The sequence below is a fragment of the Sturnus vulgaris genome, chromosome 3, assembly GCF_052056855.1.
Source record: "Sturnus vulgaris isolate bStuVul1 chromosome 3, bStuVul1.hap1, whole genome shotgun sequence".
Taxonomy (NCBI): Eukaryota; Metazoa; Chordata; class Aves; order Passeriformes; family Sturnidae; genus Sturnus; species Sturnus vulgaris.
Window position 1 is genome coordinate 95,342,331 of NC_142245.1, and position 21,531 is coordinate 95,363,861.

The 21,531-nt window shown below is 39.9% G+C and overlaps 1 protein-coding gene across 15 annotated transcripts in view; it reads left to right on the forward strand.

Annotated features, from left to right (window-relative positions):
* Positions 1-21,531, forward strand: part of ERICH1 (glutamate rich 1) — a 90,265-nt gene that overhangs the window by 63,001 nt on the left and 5,733 nt on the right. For 8 of the 15 annotated variants that reach the window (XR_015802690.1, XR_015802693.1, XR_015802692.1 and 5 more), the window contains one exon: positions 2,943-3,126. Coding sequence is in view for 1 of the 15 variants with exons in the window: in XM_014869535.2 (XP_014725021.2) it covers positions 2,943-3,016 (74 nt within the window). In the remaining 14 variants the exon portion in view is untranslated. Of the gene's footprint in view, positions 1-2,942; positions 3,495-6,417; positions 9,427-10,113; positions 13,929-21,531 lie in introns of those variants that run through there. The other 7 variants (XR_015802699.1, XR_015802698.1, XR_015802700.1 and 4 more) reach the window with 7 other exon arrangements.

A 21,531-nucleotide genomic window follows, 5' to 3' on the forward strand; every position in this document is an offset into this window, starting at 1 on the left:
AAATTAAAACCTCTAATTTTCCAATGTATGTATTCATCACTAGAAAAAGCAAAGAAAATTTTCGGAGTGATTTTTAAAATTCAATAATGTTTCTGCTGGTACACCCTGGAATTATTTACTCTTCCAGTTGATTTTTTCCCCCTAGTAACTGCTGTTACTCTGGGCTCAATTCTAATCTCATTCCAAGTTCACAGTGGTGTAACCATAGTAGTTTATTTGATATTCATGAGGTACAACAACATAAGAAAGAGGAAAAACACATTCTTATAAATTATTAAAGGATAATTAAGCACCTGCTAGTCATTAATTTTCCTCAGCAGACTTTAAAAAATACATTCTATTTGTAATTCCTGAAATTCAGTGAATGAAAATACAATGTTCTGAAATTTTACTTTGAATTAGACCTTTAATTATACTCTCCTTCCCCCCTACATTTGGCTCAAAATCAGGTCATCTTGTCCAGTGTAGGTTTTTTATATTTTAGTTTTCAGTCCCAGTGAAGACATGATAAAAGTTAGGAGTTTTTACAAAGACCTCTGTAATATAATACCTTTCTCTAATAAGAACTTGAATTTGTTAATACAACAAAGGTTGTATTAACAAATTCAGGTTCTTGTTATAGAAAGACAAGTTAGAGCTGTTTATGAAGGTAAAAATGCACAGTACATAATAGTAATTTCTAATTCTTTATGACTTTGTCTTATTATCTTGTCTTTTCTCTCTTTATTTTTACGGGCATGCAAAGTACTAGAAGGAAAGGTCATTCCATATTAACATGATAAAAAACCCTTGATTTTAGGAAGGTGTATTATTTTTACAAAATAAACATTTTATTACCTTTAGTTCAAGAAATAGTATGTTAGCCCTTTCTCCCATGGTTATGATTCTACTTAAGATGCCATCATCAAGGAAGAAAAGATAGGTGCTATTTTTTGTTCAGTTTTATCTCTAATTCCAGGAAGCGAAGCATAAGAAAAAAGTGAGAAGTGATGCATCTCTTATACAAGTGCACATTCTCCACTAGTGAGAGTTACAAATTATCCATACCATTATGTCTTTTATTTCCTCATATATGGATGTTATGGTTTCATCCAGCTTTCCACTGGGGCTACCAAGTCCCACTTGGCAAGTTTATGCCTACTGATGATAAATGTGCTTTAGAATAAAGCCATGGGCTGCTCCAGGTCTGCAGATTACAAATTCAAAACCGTAATTTGGTATTTTCTTTGCATCTCTTAGCCTGTTACTCAGATTAACAATCACAATGCATCCAAAAGAAAAAAAGAAACAAGAAATGAATTTCTGTTTTATCTTAAGCTCTTATATCCCAATATTTACAGTCATATTGAAGAAAGTCCTAAGAAGGGTGATGGTAGGGTCTGAAAAATTTTGTAGGAAAAGGAAATACTGAGGACACTCAGACACAAAAATTATCAACAGTAGATACTATCTTTTAAACCTTCATTTAAATGAGAAAAAGTATTTAAACGAGAAAATCTGTTAATTAAAATCTCTATGGTTCAGAGGTACTAGTTATTCTGTTTAGTTGTCATCCTCCATAAACTTACCTTGTACTTTGTTCTTCAAGTACTCCATCAAGTTGCCTTTGACCTTGTATATGAATGATCAGACAAAGTTAAGGTTGGTCAGGAGTGTTCATGTGAACATGGTTATTTAGAGTGTCATTGTTCTCAGTCTGTAAAAGAGAATAAAATGCCATATTACTAGTTCCATTATTGGTAGTCTTTAACAGAAAGTACTTACCTCTACCCAAAATTTTCTGTAAGTGCAGGGAAGAGAATGTTTAGAAGTCACATAGACATGGGGTTTTGCTGCTCTCTGTTAGAAAGTCTGTGGCCATTAGCAAAAGGAAGCCAGGGACCTTCATGATCCTCCCCAGTGCAGTGGGCAAAGGAGAAGAGCTGTGACTGGAAATAATGCTCCCTTTGCTGGGTGGAAACTAGCTTTGGAAATTAGAGCTACTTAATTCCCATTTCACATCAATTATTAAAGCATAGGTGATCCCCTAATTAAAAATAAAGTCATTATCTCCTAATTTATGAACTCATTTATGAACTTCTGCTCATCAACTTCATTCTATTATCTATTAACATTTTCCCTTTGTTGGTTAGTTTCAAATCTCAAACATACTCTTCCCTTGTTGCCTAGGAAATTATCACTCATGGCAGAGCTAGAAGCTTCTTTTAACTGTCTTTTTTTTTGGAGAATTGCCATTTATGTAAATCTTCATTGCAGGCGGAGGTACATTTTGGAGACTGGAATTAATACAGTTACTCTGTGCCAGCAATGCAGAGGCTGGATATACAGAGGCCTTAAAATAATGAAATTTACATTTCTTTTTTTTTTTTTTTAATGGATGAGCATTCAAAAAAAAGGAAATTTGAAAACTGTATTAACATAATCTTATAGAATCATCTTAAATGTGATTATTACGTGATAAGTATTGCAGATAATCCTATCATTAAAAATCCATAAAGCCACATAGGTAATCTCTGAATTAAGACAGAAGTCATAGCGTTTTTAGGCTATAGTGCACGTCTGTACAATATGACTCATTCTCAACTGGGGCTTCTAGGTACTACTGTAAGTTAAATAATGATGTGTGAAATTACTCTCCAGACAGAAAGAAGCCTTGCCCATAAGATCATGTCATTTCAATCTCATTTTTTCTGAATTATTGAATCATAACAAATAAGACATTTCAAAGTGTATGAGCAAAATTGTGTCTCATACAAATGACTGACCTCTTAAAATAAAATGCATATATAGAAATTCATAGGTATTAGTCGTCAAGCAATATCTGTACTGGTTTTACTGAAATGTTAATATTGAATGGAAACAGATATTTGAATGAGTCTTTTTCTTAGTGTTCAGAAATGTAATGGAGGTATTTCAGGAGGAATGTCTTTTCTTTGTTTCAGATCATGCTAAGGTAGCCACATCTCTGTTTCACTACTGGATTACAGATATTCTTCCTGTGAAGAACAGGAAATAAAGCCTTACCCCTGTGTCCATATGCACAGGATTAAAATTTAATATACAAACTCTTAATCAAGTGGCAGTTATTCAGGAAGAGCAGCGTCAATACGCATTCTACACCTTCAGGTAAACTAATTACATTTCTGTGTTGCAAACTCCAGAAGACAATAAAGGTATAACTACAATGTGACTTCTGTGATGGGTTGGTCAGGAGTATGACCTGAGTCTTCAGCTGCATTAATATATACATTTCACTTTAGGATAAAGGACTTAACTGGAATGATAAAGTCTCTATCTAGTATTTTATTTAAGAAGTATAGTATTATCTTTTTCATTTGTAAATTTATTATTCCTTTCCAGAAGTTGTATTTCTTGACTTTTTTGTATATCTGCTTGCCTGGAAAACAGAACTATATTTTTTTATATTTAAACTTAAGCAACAGTATGTCTGAGGAATGTATTTTTGCTGAATAAACTGCTAAATTGTGGACATAGATATGTTTCTGTATGTGGGTCGTGTAGATCGTGTTTGGAGTTATGCAGAAACTTGGATGGCATTTTCAGAACTACTCCATGGCTCAGCCTGTTACAATCCAATGGGTTTCACTGACTTCAGAGTTATGGGACTGAGTTCTCTCTCCCTGATTACTGTGTAATCTGTCTACTGCTGTGTAATATTTCTGCAATTGAATTATCCAAGTGTAGATACTGCAGTAAGTAATATCTATGGTTGTAAAATGTTTTGGAATAATGAAGAAAAAAGTGCTTTGTGAGAGGCTCTTCTCTCAGCTGTATCATTCATCTGACAGGTGATACAGAGCAAACCATATCTTATATCTAGGTGTGTTAGCTTTGTCATCAGTAAGACAGAGGAAACATACTTAATTCCACCAACATGTGCTTGGAGATACACTACTGATGAGATTATACAAACATTGCATAGGTTGTTTTTTTTATATTGTCTTCTATATCCCGTTGCAAGGCATTGGTTTAGTAATGCTCAAAATTTGTAATAAAACTAAAATCATAACTCTTTCTTGTTAATTGAAGAAATTAAAAGGGCTTTGGTAATACACCAAATGAATGCATGTGTAGAAAAACCATTCTTACGGCTAAGGGAGCTTTGTGCAGCTCTGAAGAGCTTGAGTTTGGTCTGTATCTGGTAGGAAAGGTGTATAAACTAGACTTTGCAGAAGAGAAACTAGTGATGTGTTCCCTGTGTTAACGTTCCTGAATTGTTAACACATAGACATTGAACTGTAGCTGTGACTTTTCACTGAGATCCTCTGTGCCTCAGTCCCACATTTGGAGAAAGAAGAAAAAATCACTTGACTGTGAAGCACCTAGATACCCTTCATAACTGACTCATGGGAAGTTAATAATTTCATCCTCACTATAAGGTTTGAATGTCACACAGTAAATGAGGCCTAGGAACTGCAAAAAAAGATACACAGCAACGCATTAAGTAAACACTATCTGTCCTAAACACTCAATATGAAAAAAATAAATGAAGTCATGTAATCAAAGGCAGACTTCTGAAACACAGGTACAAAAGAGATCCAATAAAAATAACTGTAGTGTCTGCATTTCCTGGTACTTGAGTGACTGTGCTGAGGGAGGTTATAGGGCTGCTGCCTTGACCTGGCGATTCCTCCTCCTTGTCCTCTGGATTCTGGGTTAGTGTACCTGGAGATCTGGATGTCAGTGGAGGTGACTCCAGTTTCCAGGTTTCCAGGTTCAGACAGTAGCAGTGCTTAAGCACACAGCTCAGGGACATACACACACACAGTGCTCAGATGGATGACTACACAGCCCTTTGATCCCTTGAATAGCAGGACAGACAGTCTCCTATCCCTGCCAGATCCTGGGCCGTTCTGCCTGCTGTGTGGCTCTCCTGCACACCAGCTAGTCCAGCCTGGAACACACTACCACAAGTTCACACGCTCACCTCACAGGCACTGAGGCACTCGTGTCACAGCCTTGTTTATTGCTTTAATTTCTCTTACTTATTTTTTCACTTTCAGTGCTTGGCCATTTCTCGTAATCACAGAATGGTTTGAATTGGAAAGGACATAAAGATCGTAAAGTTCCAGCCCTCTTGCCACATTCAGGGACACTTTCCACTACACCAGATTGTTCAATATTAAAGTGATTTTTAAAATTCAACTGAATTTTGAATAGCTGCATATAGATGAGCAGATTTTGATATCGTTGCCAAACAGAAATATTATCACAGAATGGGTAAGATTGGAAAGGATCCCTACAGTAGGATCATCTGGTGCAGCCTCATTGCTGAAGCAGGGTAAAATTTTGTACTATTCTAGTGAGTAAAAGTTCACAGGTCAAAAATGTACTTTGCATGAACCAGGTAATACTGGATAAAAGATTACTTTTGGTCTCTCTTTTTTTCCCTTTGCTTTTACCACTGTAAGAGCCTTATATTCTGTGCAGAAATCAGCTGGCTCCAGCTACACAAGTCCAGGAGCAGTTTCTGAGCATAGCCAGTTAGTCAGTGATACCTGATGTCTTTGCAAATGACCTGTGATAGGAGCTGAATCTTACACTTATAAACCTGCCACTGTTGCACTAACAGGGATTATGAAGAGGATAAAGTATGCTAAAGAGTTTAGAAAATTGGACCAAATTCAAGCAGAGAATTTATAGATTGTCATTGTAGATAAATTCAATTGCACAGGAGTGTATTTGTTTCTGAAACAAATGTGCCAGACAGTGGTGTGCTGAACTGCCACATGCATGAAGATACTTAAAAGCAGTGCACAAAAGAACACAGTGGAAAGATCTAGTTTAAAAGCAAAAGAAATGGACATTACTTGTAATTTCAATTAGGCAGTAATGAAAATGGCAGGGGTTCCATATTTGACATTCTGTTTGCAGTCAGAAAGATTTCATACATCACAGTTTTAATACCTGGTCACTTCTCTGCACTACTTCTCTAAAGAAATGGTGCTCAATCTCCTTACACCTTTTCAGGTTTATTTGAACAGTGGTATCACAATGTGGCTGAGATAAGAAAACTGAAAAATTTAAATTAATATCCACACTTTTTCCTTTCACTATGCATGGCTCCTTCAACATAGCAGTGAAACCTTTTTGCCTTTAGATTTTCATGCTAAATTTAAAAATGGCAAAGGAGATGGCCTTTAGTTTCTGCTTCTTCTGCATCATTCTGTTTAACGAATGTGCTGCATCATGTGAAATTACTGAAACATGGAAGAGTTTTTTAAGTGGATTTTGTATCAGAATACTTCTGGCTAAACTGTACATGCACTATAATTAGCACATTCCAAACTTCCATGAAGACAGAACTTTAAAACTTTGGGGTGTAAACCTACATAGACTCGAAGAATAGGAAGAATTTAAGATCAACTGGAAAGTAACCTGCATGTATCTTCACAGGTTAACTTTCTACTTCACATTATTGAACAGTGAGCAGTAAATAAGGAGCAGCAGCACAGTGAGAGAGAAATCTGCTCTGAGAGGCAGTGGTTCCTTACCAGCATGGACCAGGAAGACCACAGAGGCTGAAGTAATTTGAGACATCTGTAGTAGTGGATAAGATGGTCACTGCACTTGTATGCAAGGGTATGAGTTCAAAGCCATTATCTCTGTATATAGGTACATGTTTTATTCTTAAGACCTTAATTTTTCTCCTTTGTGGATATGTAATATGGGAATCAGTACAACTGACTACTGCTAGACATCTCCTTTAGAATTGGAACATTAGTACCAATGGGAGAGCTTAGTGCTTTATGTTGACTGGTGTGAAAGCATAAATAGGTAAGTCATGAAAACATCTGCATTGTAGGCATCTGGATCTTGTTAAAAAAAAAGAAGAAAAAAGGAATGAAAAAAAGACCATTTACTGCATCTGAGTAAAGGACAGGAATGTGCGTGTTGCATGGCCAAAACATCACTTGCACCTGACACTGGTCTGGCAGTGGTAAGCTCTTTCAGCTTGGACAGGGCTGTGACCCCCATCTCCTTGATGCTTTCATGTCTTCTTGTGGGAAGCTACTGCCTGGGAGTGATAAAAGGGGAAAAGAGAAGAAGAGTAAGGAGGTGTTGTACGGCTGCGCTTCGAGTTCACCCGAAACAAACTGAGGAAATGCTTCTCCTGTTTTTCTTGGTTCCTTTATGCATGTGATTGTGCACAAAGCAGCCTCCATTTCTCAGGTAGACTCAGGAAATGTTTGCTGTGTGATTCATTCCTACTCCCAGTGACAGTAATCAAGTGGAAGTTACTATAAATCAAAGAAAAAGTAACCATTGCTAGGAATATCAAACTGATCAGCCATTACCTGGATTCTACAGAAGGAATCAATACCAAATATGGTTTTTTGAGAATCACATGTTTAATCACTGAACTCTGTAGACATCGTGATAACTGATCTCTGTCTGGCATGTTGGAGCTTAAAATGAAGGTCATGTTCAAATCTGATTGGAATTCAGGGAAAGCTGCTTCGCTTATTACCATGACTATAGTGCTGGATTCTATTTGCATTAGTAAACAGTTCAAAATACTTGACATGTTATTCAATTAAATCTGTGATTGGAAACTGACAGACCAAAGTTCATTGATTTTTCCAACCACATTAAACTAAGTACATGGCACAGTGTTTCATTTAGCCCATCTGCTTAACCCTTTCACCTTAATTCAATTACCCAGAATAAAATTAATGTGTAAAATATTAAATAACTCTAAATTTCTAAATTAGAAGGCATTGCAAGAATATATCTTGATGACTTCTGACATACATTTATTACTGTATGATTTACAATTTGCTATGGATTACATTGTTATGCAGATGGCAAAAGTCAGAAAGTTTTTTCTCTATACTCATTCAGTAAATTGATAGATTCGTGGAAGGTAAGACTGAAAAGAACATGAGATTATTTTCTCTGACCCCATCAAGATCCCTGGTCATAAATTTTCACTTCAGGGCAATGACCAGTCTGAGAAAAGCACAATTTGTGGTTTTTGCTAAAGGAAGTCATGTACAGAGACAGGCCAACTTGATTTAAGGACATCAAGGACTGAAGACTTAGCCCCTTCTTTAGTCATTTATTTCAGTACTCAATCACTTTCATGCTTAGAATCGTGTGCCTTATTTTAAATTTGAATTTGTCTAGATTTAACTTTCAGCCATTAGTTCTTGGTATACTTTTCTTCACTAGATTAAGTAGTCCCTCCCTAGCTATTATTTTCTGTGAAAGTTTTTGAACACTGTAATCAAGCAACAAGGCAACCTTCTTTTTGACACTGTAAGTATTATCTCTTTAAACTCTTTGATTTAAGGCATCTTCTATAGCTTCCAACTTGGTTTTGTGGCTCACTCATACATTCTGTCCATTTTTTTCCCACCATTTAGGAAACAAGTCTGCTGGAACTGAGCATAGAAACTTAGCATTCATTTAAAATCTCAGAAGTGCCAACTTTTGTACTTGCTGTTTCATTGGTTTTGGAACAACTTCTTGACAAAGGATTGTATAGGAAGTTCACATTAAATTATTTTTAAAAGTAGGCAAGAACTCTTGAAATTTATTGCTATTTAGGATTTAGTCCTTGGTTCCATACTTCATGTTTGTAAATGTTTGTCTTTCTGTTTGGCTGTATTAACTTCAATTTTTTTTACTATATCTGTATTAGTAAATGATGGATCATTTTGTGTGCCTATACTGCTTTCATTAGTATTGACTATCTGCTAATCTTGGTGACATCTGCAAATTTTACCAGCAATGATTAAATTTTCTTCCATATCAGTAAAAATGCTAAACATGTTAATTTCTAGTATTCATCTTTATAGGATTCAAAGAAAAACATTATTCTGTCATGATTCCCTATTTGTACTTTCTTTTTGAGAACAGAAAACTGAAATAATCTAGTGGATTTGTCATGTCTTTAATATGTATTTATTATATTAGATACTCTTTTTTGCTCAGACAGTCATATGGCACTAGTTCGAATAGCTGTCAACAAGTATTTCTTCACTTTTCTACCAAAACAAGCTGTAATGTTTTTCGGAATCCAAACTAAAGGCACTGTACAAAAAGAAAACCTCTGAAATTGTGTTTTAAAATATGTTTAGGGGGAGGCAAAACAATTGAAAAGTATTCAAAGTAAATAGCCTCTTAAATTTACCTTAGGTGTTTTCAATTTGTTGTTCTGCAGGGAATGATTTGCATTAGTTAAGAATGATTGTTGTGTAAGATTCTTTATTTTTAAACATCAAGGGAAAATTCTTTTTTTTTCTTTTCCTGCAAGATGTGATCCATAGTTTTAGTTACAAAGGTGTCTCTTGTTTTTATTATCTGTTGTGTTGCATTTCTTCCGGCTGGTAATTGAAGAAAGATCCCTGCAACATGTTCATTAACTGCTGATGAATTAAACAGATTTGAGATGTAGAAGTTTGTTTGCAAATTTTCAATCAGTTTTATAGTGGGATATGTAAATTTTCAGTTCCTTACAGAAGCAGTTCTTTGAGCACATTTCTAGGCTGCAGCACAGGCATGATAACTGTCAGCATCAGCATTGGCTATCTAAACCCTAAGGTAAGATCAATGCAAGGATTCATCAGAAATACTAATTCTTCTGTGGCTGTGTAAGACCTTGCAGACAAACAGCATAGCACCTTCAGCTCCCAGGATCTGGCTCACTGCTAATATAGAACACCTTGCTGGATTCCAGAAGGTTCCTTAACTCTCCTCTACACTGGAAATCTTAGGGAAAAAAAACCCCAGCGTTTCTGTCAAAATGTCCTGGTACTATGCTTTTTTCCAGTCTGGTTACTTCATGCATAAGCAAAAAATATCAAGGTTCAATATCAAGCCAAAACCAGTTCTGGTGTCCTTGTCAGGCTACCTGAGGCACAAAGACTTTGCTGACTGTTGTATTTCTAAAAGTCCTCTCTCCATCTACTTTTCCCATAATTTGCAAGGCCTTGCAAAGTGAAAAGTGATCTCAAACAACCTGGCAGGTACCACAGGATGAGAATTTGAACATGGGCAGATCCTGGGAAGCGGCTGGCAAGAGTGGCTTACTGAGGAGGTGTGAAAAGGAGGGAAGGAGACACAAGTAGAGCTTTTTCCTTGTAGGTTGTGATGGTGACCCACAGACCCATTCTGCTCCGTGCTTGACAGTGTTCTGTAAGTAACCTGAGACCTTTATTTTCAAATGAGAGCAGTGGAAAACTTGGGAGGTAAAAGTCACAAAGATGAGATGACATTGAGCAAGTATTTCCAAGCAGATCATTAGTCTTCTGAGAAGCAACTATGGGTCCTCCCTTGTCAACCTTGGTGCAGCTCCAGTTCTGCAAGGTTGATCATAGGAACCACTGGTGTCCTGAAATCATGGTTGCTTTGTACAGCAGTCTATTGAATGGTATTTAACTTGAAGGTGACCAAAGAAAAAAGTAAAATTATACAAAAACCATAAAACTGTATTTTAGAAATCCAAACTAGGCCAAACTTAGCCACTTTTTTTTTCTTGCTAAGCCCATAAATTGTGGTTGTCGTTCTTTGTGAATATCCAGGTGTTGTGGTTTAACCACATTCAACATCTAGTCACCACATAGCCACTCACTCTCTCTGATAGCAGGACAGTGGAAAGAATCAAAAGAGCAGAAGTAAAGACAGTGTAATAGATAAACCAAAAGCCACACGCACAGGGAAAACAAAAGAAGAAATCATTTCATCACTTAACAGGGGCAAGCAGGTGTTCAGCCATCCCCAGAGAAACAGGGCTCCCTCACATCTTACAGTGACAAACACCATCACTCCAAAGTCCCCTCCTTCCCCCAGCTTTACATACTGACCATGACCTTATATCCCCTGCATCAGTTGGGGTCAGCTGTCCCAGTGCTCTGTGCATCTCCAACCACCTCACTGGTGGAATGAGGAAAAGGCCTAGAGTGTTGGACAAATGCATAGCAACAGTGAAAATATATTTGTATTACTGTAGTCGGTTGACCCCAGTTGGATTCCAGGCACCCAGCAAAGCCTCTTTCTTGCTCCCCTCCACAGCTGAACAGGGGACAAAATATAACAAAGGGTTCATGGGTTGGGATAAAGACACAGGGAGAGATCACTCATCAAATACTATCACAGGCAAAGCAGACTCAATTTGGGGATATTAAATGAAGTTATTACTAAGAAAATCAGCAGGATAATGAAAAGTAAAATAAATCTTAAAAGCACTTTACCCACACCCCTCCCTCCCTCCCTCCCAGCTCTACCTCCTCCCCCAGCAGTGCAGGGAGATGGCAATGGGGTTATGGTCAGTTCATCACAGGTTCTCTCTGCTCCTGCTCAGGGAGAGGAGTCCTTCCCCTACTCCAGCGTGGGGTCCCTCCCACTGGAAATACTTCTCTGTGAACTTCTCCAACGTGAATCCATTCCACAAGCATCAGTCCTCTCCAAACTGCTGCAGTGTGGGTCACTCTGCCAGGGGGTGCAATCCTTCAAGGACAGCCTGCTCTAGCCTGGGTCCCCCACAGGGTCACAAGTCCCACCAGAAACCTTCTCCAGTGTGGGCTTCTTTCTCCACAGGTCTGCAGGTCCCTGCCAGGACCCTACTCCAGCACGGGCCTCCCACAGGGTCACAGCCTCCTCTCAGCCATCACCTGCTCCAGCGTGGCCTCCTCCATGGGCTGCAGGTGGATCTCTGCATCCCTGTGGTTCTCCATGGGCTGCAGGGGCACAGCTGCCTCACCATGGTCTCACCATGGGCTGCAGGGGAATCTCAGCTCTGGAGCCTGGAGCACCTCCTGCCCCTCCTGCACTGACCTTGGTGTCTGCAGAGCTGTTCTTCTCACATGTTTTCACTCTGCTCTTCTGTTGTTGTTACAGCTGTGCAATAACTTTTGTCTTCTTAACTATGTTATCACAGAGATGTTACTGTCATTCCTCATTGGCTCTGCCTTGGCCAGCAGTGGGTCCCTTTTGGAGCTGTCTGGCATTAGCACTGCTGGACATGGAGGAAGCTTCTGGCAGCTTCTCACAGGAGCCACTGCTGTAGCCCCTTCACTACCAAAACATGGCCATGCAAACTCAATATAATTATCAACCCTATTTTTAGCACAAATCCAAAATAGCCCCACAGCATCTATTGGGAATTAACCCTACCCCAGTCAAAACTAGCACTCCAGGATATGCGTGCCACCTGAAAAACCTACCCAACCAAAGCATTCTACTGACAGTTTTTCTTTCTCTTCTTCGGGTTCAAATCTTAAGTCCAGGGACCTGAATATTGTCTCAGTTTATGGAATGGTCTACTGGCAATGCATTATGCCCTGCAGCATTCCTCATCCCCTTCCCAGTCCAGCAGCCTGAGCTTTTGAACAAGAGTCATTACAACCGGGCATTCTGTGCTCTGGGATGCCCTAAGGCAGTAGAAATGTCTGCAATCCAGCTCCCAACTCAAGAGTATTGTGCACCAGGATATTAACTGTAAAACTGGCAATATTGCTTTGGTGCAGAGGCTTCCTCCAGGCACCCACAAGACAGATGGGTTTATCAGTACACAGCCATTCACCTCTGCATTGCAATTGGGAAGAAGTACAAGCAAATTTCCAACTATCTTTGCTAAGCAATTTTACAGCTGTCTATCTGAAATTAAAGCACCCTCTCTTGGTTGTGCTTTGCATTTTTATAGTGACTAGCAATCTGCTTTCTACAGTGCTACACTCAGCCTTCCATTGGGTTTCTGATGATCACAGATGTCATATGTGACACTAAGTTAATGAAGATGAGTGCTTCAGGCTGTAGGGAACCAAGCAAAGGAGGAATCTGTGTAATCTGTATAATTGGACACTTCTACAGACAGTGTATAAAGCAAATCATCTCTGGCAGGGAAAGGCTTTTGTGTATAAGTTCATAGGAAGGTATTGATCTGCACCTCATGGAAAGTCTTCATAGAGCCTATACAAAGAGCAGCTTCCCACCCACAGCCCATCAGTCCCATTCCTCCTGAACTGAAACGCACAGGTCTTTGAATAGGTATGATCCAAGCACTGAAGCAATGCGTTTCTCAGTAACTGAGTGTCTGTCTTACTCAGATGAGTGGGAATCCATGAACACATCTCTTTAAGTTGGAGTGATTTTCCATCTGACTCAAAACTGGTCAGAGGTAAGTTTTAAGATGAAGCAATCAGGGTATGGCATCTCTTGGCAATTGTAGTACCTGTGCTCCAGTTTTCAAATAAAGTTGACTCCAATTTCCCATACATGAGAGGTAAGAGTGAAACATGCTTAGAAAGAGTAGTACCACCTCACCATCAGGGAAGAGCAGAGGACTGAGATTTCTTTAAGCTGTAAGGTGGGAGGAGTTTACAGTCAGCTCTGAAAGTAACTTCCAGATGGGAGTCTGCCATTGCAGTTCTAAATCATGGAGGAACTCTGCACTGAAAGCAATCTCTGCATCCAAACTGGAGAAATCATTGTCTGATAATCAGTAAAATCTTGTTGACAAGGCTGTGATGAAGGAAACAGGTAAAAAACTCAAAGGATTTTTTTTAATCTTTGTATCTTAATGCAGTGAATCCACATTCATTTTCTGCTTTGGAGAAGGAAAATGGGAAGATGGAAGAAGCCCTCCCTCTAACTCTGAGTTAGAAGAGAAAATCCCAACAGCTTGTATTTTGACCCTTGATTTGTCTGGGAAGACTCTAAACTTCGGTAACAACACAGTAACAGAGAGGGAGGACTCCATGCCGAGGAAGGATAGAAGCAGAGAAGAAGAGTAGGACACACAACTTCAAGAGGCCTGTTTGCAGATTCTTCATAAAGAAACTTCTCCTTTTCTTTGTACCTTTTTTGCCCTTTCCTGTAACTTTTCTAAGTCTGCTTCACCTTTTCAAAGATGAGAGAACAAAAATTACCCATGTTATTAAAAATGCTGGTTGTTCAACAAACGCATTGGTTGAAGTGTGCTCTGGTTTGTTTTCTAGTCCTTTTGAAATAATTTGGTTGCTTTTTTGACCCCTTACTAGGCATGGAGCTGACATCTTCATGGTATGGTTTTTTAATTTATGAACAGATCATATCAGTTTAAGTAAGTATGTCCACCATTTTGCAATATCCTGTGTGGAATTTTATCAGCCATTTTATCTCAAATTGTGCATGATCATAGTTCTTTTCTGCAGCTTTGCATAGTCAGCTTTTGATTTTAATCACTGTGATAACTGTAATGGAATCAGCAGTCTCTGTTCTCCCATTATTCATCACCTTTTCCAGGTCATTTAAGACTTTGCTGAGCACCACAGATCCTAGCAAAAAGTCCCAAAGGATTGTGTTGGTGATTTCCTTCCAGTGGGAAAACTGCCTTCCTACTTTTTTTTTTCATATTTTTTAGTTGCTTATTCATTTAAATTAGGATCTTCTTAGCTCATGAGACTTCCTTTTTATGGGCTTTCTTTTTCTCCATTTAATTGTAAAAGTGCACTTTACTATACCTTGTTTGCTTATTTGTCAATCCCTCAAAAAAAAAAAAATAGGCTTTTGAAGTGTGTCTTCCTTTTATGGATGCTTAATTAAGTGCTTCCCAATATATTTTTGCACGTCTACTCATTCTGTTCCTTGCAGTGGCTTCTACTGATTTGCAGAACAAGGATGTCGTGTTCACTCATCTGCAGTTCCTCAGATCACCCCTGGGGTCTTTTGTAAAAATTAGTCTTTTCCCTACCTTCCCATCCCCTGACACAGACGATTCCCAGGGAGAGGTTACACACTGCAGCTTGCAGTGGTGTTATTTCATCCTTCAGTTGGTTTAGAGCTCTTAGGTGAATTCCATCCTAGAGAGCTGTTTGAGTCGTGCCCTGGGAAATGTGATCTCTGAAGAGAGAACTCCAGGCTTAGTCGGGTGAATCGTTCTTAAGTGCAAATGCTCACTGCTTTGACCCTCATTTTGTTTTCCACTCCCAGGTAATTTGATTCAGTTCTAGTAATGTCTGCCTGGCCTCACAGTCAGACATTCACAACATCAGAATGAAAACCACCTAATAAAAAAAAAATTATAGAAATGGTGCTCTTTGGATTAATGTATTTGTCATGCTTTATTTCTTATTATTGCATAGACCCTCTTCTTAAGATGAAAGAATCTTGCAGTGTTCAGCTAGAGACTTCACAACATAAGACATGTACCTTTACCAGGATTATGCCTAAAAATAGACTGCCAGTAGTGTTAAATACCCACAATTATGCTGGTACAATGCCATGCCAGAACTAATAGATGTCTGTTTAAGGGATTTGAACATTTAAATTGGACAACGGTAAGGAATGGGAACCACGTGTAATCAGCAATGTGAAGGCAATTGCAAGGAATCAAAACAAAGGAACATAGCAGAAAGCGTGCAAGAAGAAAAATTCAGCTAGCAAGGTTCCCACTAAAGCTATGTGATGTAATTTAAAGCTTTGAAAGATTTTCTGTCATACTTGGAAAGCTCAAGTAATTTATATCTTCTTATATTTCAGTTTAAAGTCTTACAAGGGAATTTACAGACCTTTTGTGGTTTTGGTGGACTAATTCACTAGCCTGTTGCATTGGAGACACACCGTGTTCTGCAAAATATATTCAGGATGGATCAAAGCATTTACAGTTTCTAAATCAGAAACCATTTTTGGATGTTACAGACCTAGATATCCATTGCCACTAAACGTAAGAAAATTTCCTAGGAGACCACTGTGGAAGACTTTACAACCTCTGGATGTTTAGACACATTTTCTAATTCAGGAATGGTGAATGTCAGTAAAATTCTGCATTTTCATAGTAGCTGTATATTCATTTTAACTGTAATCACATGTAGAAAAAGTTTCAGCGCCTCCAAAAAGATTGTACAGCGTTGTTTAGAAGGTGGAGCAGGTGCTTTTGTAGAATTCATTACTCACAATTTATAAAGCCATGTGGAATTTAGTAACTTAGACATTTTGATTGTCTGAAAATTTTGTTTGAAAGGCACAGAGAGGTACCAATGAAATGATTGGCTGAAGTTATGTGCTTCTGTTGTAATTTAGTGCTTTAGAATTAGAACCAAAATTGTGCTCACACTTTGAATGTATCTTTGTCTTCTTAGAATGAATCATTTTCTATTCCAGAGCCCTGGCACCCCAGATATCCCCACTGCTTCTATAATTTCACACTGTGGCTGTGCTCTGAAACAAATGAAACTTGTCCCTAAGTTACAGAAAAGCACAGCATGCTGTATGCTAGAGTTGTTCACACACACAGAATATGGCAGCTCTTTGCAAGCCATCCAGTCATTCATAGGCATTGTAAGAGATCTCACAGCCTCCCATCCTCATTTGCCATACCCAAATACCTGGAATTACATGTCAGAAGCTGCTTCCTAAGCTCTCTCACTTGTGTGACCGTCGGGGTCTTGGTGTGTGTGTAACAGGGCTGCAATATGCATCTGTTCATGGGCAGTTTTAATCGTGAGAAAATTTCCCAGCAGCAATACCGCACTTTTGGGAATGATCTGTCCAGCTTTTTACAAACAAATTCAAATTCTGAAGACCCTGGGCTATGTGTGTGCACAGTGGGCAGGTTACAATGGTTACACAGGTCTGTATACACTGTCTGTCAAGATATCAAAAGATACCTGAGGTGCTGTGATGAAACCTGGCATGACTTGGAACCCCCTGAAGATGGAATGAGGGATGCCCACGAGGACATGGAGTATGACAGTCCAGCTTTTAGTCTCAACACCCACAGGAGCAGCAAAGGACATGACATGAAGTGTTCTCATCACAGATTGTAATAAAATTTCTCATATCAGCTCTTACAGTGAAAAACACCCACTATGGATGGCCAGCCAGGAACACATGTTCATTCTGGCATGGGAGCCAGTATCTAGTGGGTGTCTTGATGTAGATACCCATTTTAGTGGACTTAGGGGATTGGAGCAGAATGAGAGAACATGCCTTGCTCCTTAACAAGCTTGCCCCTGTTTGCTCCAAAACAGATGGGAAATTGCAGGCTGTTCACAGGGAAGAACCTAATGCCTTGGTTCGGTGAAAAATAGCAGCCATTGTATGTCACTCCTTTAGAGCAAGAAATAATTTACTGTCATGGATTTAAAACAGCAAAGTAGTACACACAGGGAAGTGCATGTGCTTTTAAGTAATGATGTGTCTTGCAACTCGTATCCAGATATATCCACAGGGGTGCCAGAGGCTTCCCACGTCAGATCAGCAGTGCCTTGGTAGATGAAAAATGGCTTTATGTGAAAGAATGATCCCCACCTTCGCAAGCTGTCAGGACTGCATTGCATGTCCTTCAGTGCACTGCCTTGCTTATGGAGTGCGTGCACTGAATACTGGAACATGGCAGGACAGGGCATTGCACTTGAGAGCAACTGGGAATTCTGCTACCAACTGCTTCCAGGGTTAACTGGGACTCTGGACCTCTGCTGGAAGTCTGTCCACTGCATGCCAGACATGAGCCTTCCCAGAATAATGGCTATAGATGAGTCTGTCCAGCAGTATGCACCTAGACGAGTGTCAGGTCCGCAAGCACAGCTCTCAGGCTGTGCTCCACCTTCTCTCATAGCATGTTGTGCTGGTTGACCTCTGAACCACCAAAGAAGCAGCAAGGGATAAAGTTGTTCCTCCAAAAAGACATTTGTAATTCTGCTATGCATTTTAAACTGGACTAACTGTCCAGGATTGTGTAGTAAGTGAGACAACAGGAAGGTGCCTGTGAGACAATGTCTTGCACAGCAGAGGCAGGAAAGGTTCTCTCTGCCCATATCTGCTAGAACAGTTTTCTGTAACAGTTCAGCCTACGGAATCTGCAAAATTGTTCAACACATTAAGATGGACCCTAACATAAGAATTGTCAGTGGTTGGCGTGAGTGTAGCACTACCTTTTCAAAAGGTGATAGCTTCTTTTAAGGTCTTCAGACCTTCAGTAAATGCCCATTGTTTCTATTTATGGGGTTGGGTTGGATTGTTTTATGTTTGGTTTGTTTTTTTCATTTTGGTTTTCAGTTGTGAAAGGAATAAATTCATCTATACTAATACACATCTGAGCTAGAGAAAAGATGACAGCAAGTTTCCTCATCCAACTGATAGCTCATGGATCAGTAGCTGTCAGTTCTGTAGGGGCAGTGGCTGTTCTGGGATATTGGAGATTATCCCCCCAAAGATGCTGTAGTTGCATATCAGGTCAGATAGTAACTGTTTATGCAAAGCCTTCTATTCAGCCTTCTCATATGTTGGCTTTTCTATGGCCACTTAATGTTACTGGTGTTGCTTTCCCTTTGTGTAGACCTCTACTGAGTGAGGGGAGATGAAGCTTGGCTATTGACCACATCCAGTACTTGGGGAGCAAGGCAAAAATCAGTGCTAAAGGACATCCTCACTGTTTGTCAGTATCTGAGAGGAAGGGTTTCATCATCATCTTTTTGTGAGGTTAACCATAGCTTCTTGTAATTTATGCCTTTAATCTGCTTTGGTCAACTTAAAAGCCATTCTTCATAACAGCTTCATTTTGAGTTGTCCTGCTGTAATCAGTGGGGTGCAGTTCATACCAACTCACTGTACTATTGTCACTTCCTGCCCTGATCTTAACATAGACATTTGAAACAGGTAAATTAGAATGGGAATTTAGAGCAACTAGTTCCAAGGCAGGCATCTGTGTGAGCCTTATCTGAAGTTAGGTGAGAGAGATCCAGCCCTTCTTGACAGAACTGGGTTCCAGGTAAGCTCTTGAGCAGTACCTTTGTGCTTTTCCAGTGACAATAATGCTTACCTACCTTTGCTTAGGAAATACTTCCAGATTGTTCCCCCCCTGTAGTTTCTCACACATACAAATTGCAGCATTTTCTGATAAAATTTGCTTCCATTAATTTCTCCTTTCTCCATAGCTATAACGAATTTGAGGTTTTGGTATTTTGCTACTATTGCATTTTTGTCAGTTTCTATTCTTTTGTCCCTCAACGGCATCAAAGCACTGTGGGCAGACAAGCTGCAAACACAAGGGTAACTGTTTGGCAGTGGAGCTGTGGGAAGTGCAGGAGTCAATGCTCAGCAGGAAATAAATGAATAGTTTAAGCTACTTCAATGGTAACTCCGTAAACCTCGGCAACACAAATCTCTTGCTGCTGTGTATCTGTAACCTTAGATGACTTTGAGGACTGAACTCTGCAGTCTATAGCTCATCTACACAGCATTGCAGTCTTCTTTTATTGATAGCATTTCCTACTTCTGTCATCAGCATATTCCAATATATCTCCTTAATTTCGTGCTTTGTGAAGATACTGCTGTATAAGACAACAATACAACTAACATTGTTCCTGTTCCTTGCCTCCCTTATCATCATAAAATTCATTTACCATCTTCACATCTCGCCTTTACACTGTTTTGCTGCAATGCCTACAAAAATTTGGAAACAGTCTGACTGTAAGTGAGCTGAGAAAATTACTTCACATGCCAAGCTATATATTCTCTTTGTTTCCCTGTGCTCCTTCAGCTAGTGACAATCATTTGCCTCCCCACAGATTCTAGGCTCTTTGGGGCAGGACTTTCTCTTCCTTCTAGAAGCTAACAGTGCCTAGTCCTGTTACCCCAACAGAGCTGGCAGTTTAGTTATCTTTGTTTAAGGCAAAATTACTTTTAGCTTAGCTCTAATTTTTGAGTAATCCACGTAATGATTTGCAAGGACATGCTCTCAGATCTAATAACTGTTCAAGTCAAAAAGCCTAGCATTAGTCATACAGATGTGTGTTGAGAAAGATTTGGTGGTGTGTTTTCTTTATATGGTTTATTTTATTGATTTGCCTGCAGTGACAGTGCTTTATGTTTACTCCTATCCTGCACAAAGGGGTGTTAGTGGGAGCTGGGGATAGGTTCAGAATTCTGCCATGTATTCCTGCAGCGTGGACTCTTTAAGGATGATGAATTTTTGAAACTACTTCTTTAGTTAAATATCTGGATTGTTTTCAAAATTATGACTTCCAAATGTCGTATTGTTCACCAGGCACAGAATGCAAATGGTATACACTTTATGGGAAATCCTCTTTTAAAATTCTGTCCCTATGTCAGTATAGAGAGCCTTGAGTAAATCAAGCTTAATGGCCCTCAAAGCCAGTAGAGAGTCTTGCTTTAAACCAGTTTACTGTTCAGAATTGTGACTGCACGTAGGCAGTGCCCTGCAGTGTTCTGCCTGCAATCTGTACCCATCAGGTAGGAGCAATAGTGATGAGGTATCAGCCCCAGCCCCCTGAGTGTGTAGTGGGTAACAAGAAATGGATGCCCATCAAAATGCACATGTGCCACCTGCCTGAGGTGCCTTGGGGCTGCCGCTGCCCGGAGCCTCCTCCTGTGTGCAGGTGTGCAGCTGCCTTCCCCTGGTACTGAGGGCTGCTCACCCCTTGTCTCCTCCGTGGTGTCACCTGCTTGCTCTCACCTTGTCACTCTGGTGACCTTGTCCCAGCAAAGCCAGTAACATGACTGGTGGCTTCCCTTGGAAACCGAGTGTGGCAGCAGGAGCATCACCTGTCTTGTCCCAGCTTTTCCCGCTGTGTTTGGGCCCAGGCCATACCTGCGTGCAGGGTGTGGCAGAAGGTGCACATGGCAGCTCCAGGCAGCAGGCACAGCTCAGCAATATCAGCATCACCTGCAGGAGCCACCAGCAGCAGTGTGAGCAGCTCCCAGCCTTGTGAGGCTTGTGTCCTTTCTGCAGGGGACTTTCTGTGGTGATTGGTGATCTGGCTGCACTGGAGGAGAGGCCTGAGGAGCTGCTCACCTGGGCACCTCCACCACCTCTTCCTGTGGTTTAACTCATGCACCTGAGCTTGCCTCACTCTTCCCTCCCTCTGCTGTAGGATGGCTACAGTTTTTTCAGAAATAGATGGAAAAAAAAATCAATGAGAGGAAAAAACAGCAGAAGTAGATGTAGGCAATGGACTCCTGTGTGTGTGGCAATCAGGGCCTGCTAGCATTCAGAGCCTCAAGTGCCATAGGCCATTGCTACTCCAGATTCCACAAGGGTCTCCAATGGCAAGAATTGACGAGCAGAAGAAAGCAGTATATGACCCTCTCCTGAAGAGAAATTTCTGGTGCTAGAGCTGATGTAGAGGGAAATGCTGATGTAGCTGCCCTTTTGTCAGGATAAAAATAAATATGCTACGAAGTATTCGGGAAAATGAACTGGTAAATAAGAGCAAGGAAACAAGGAAACCTGGAAAGATGAGTCTGCTTTTAAGAGAAAATATTTTTAAGGATCTGAAAGAGGAATCTTATGATGCGGGAATCATATAACCATTAAAGCTGGGAAAGACCTCTAAGATCATGAAGTCCAGCTGTCAAGAGAATCAGCTGCCTGTGAGAGAGAACCTAACAAAAGGGAGGCACAAAGGGAAAGTGACATGTCCATGAATGATTACTGTCTAAGTATTTGAGGCATTTGCCTGGGGGTGGTCAACAGCACGGGCTTCAACATCTGCCAGAAAAGCAGGGAGCCCCATGTGCAGTACTTTCCCTGCTGCTTGCACTGAGCTGACGTGGGTGGTGCTG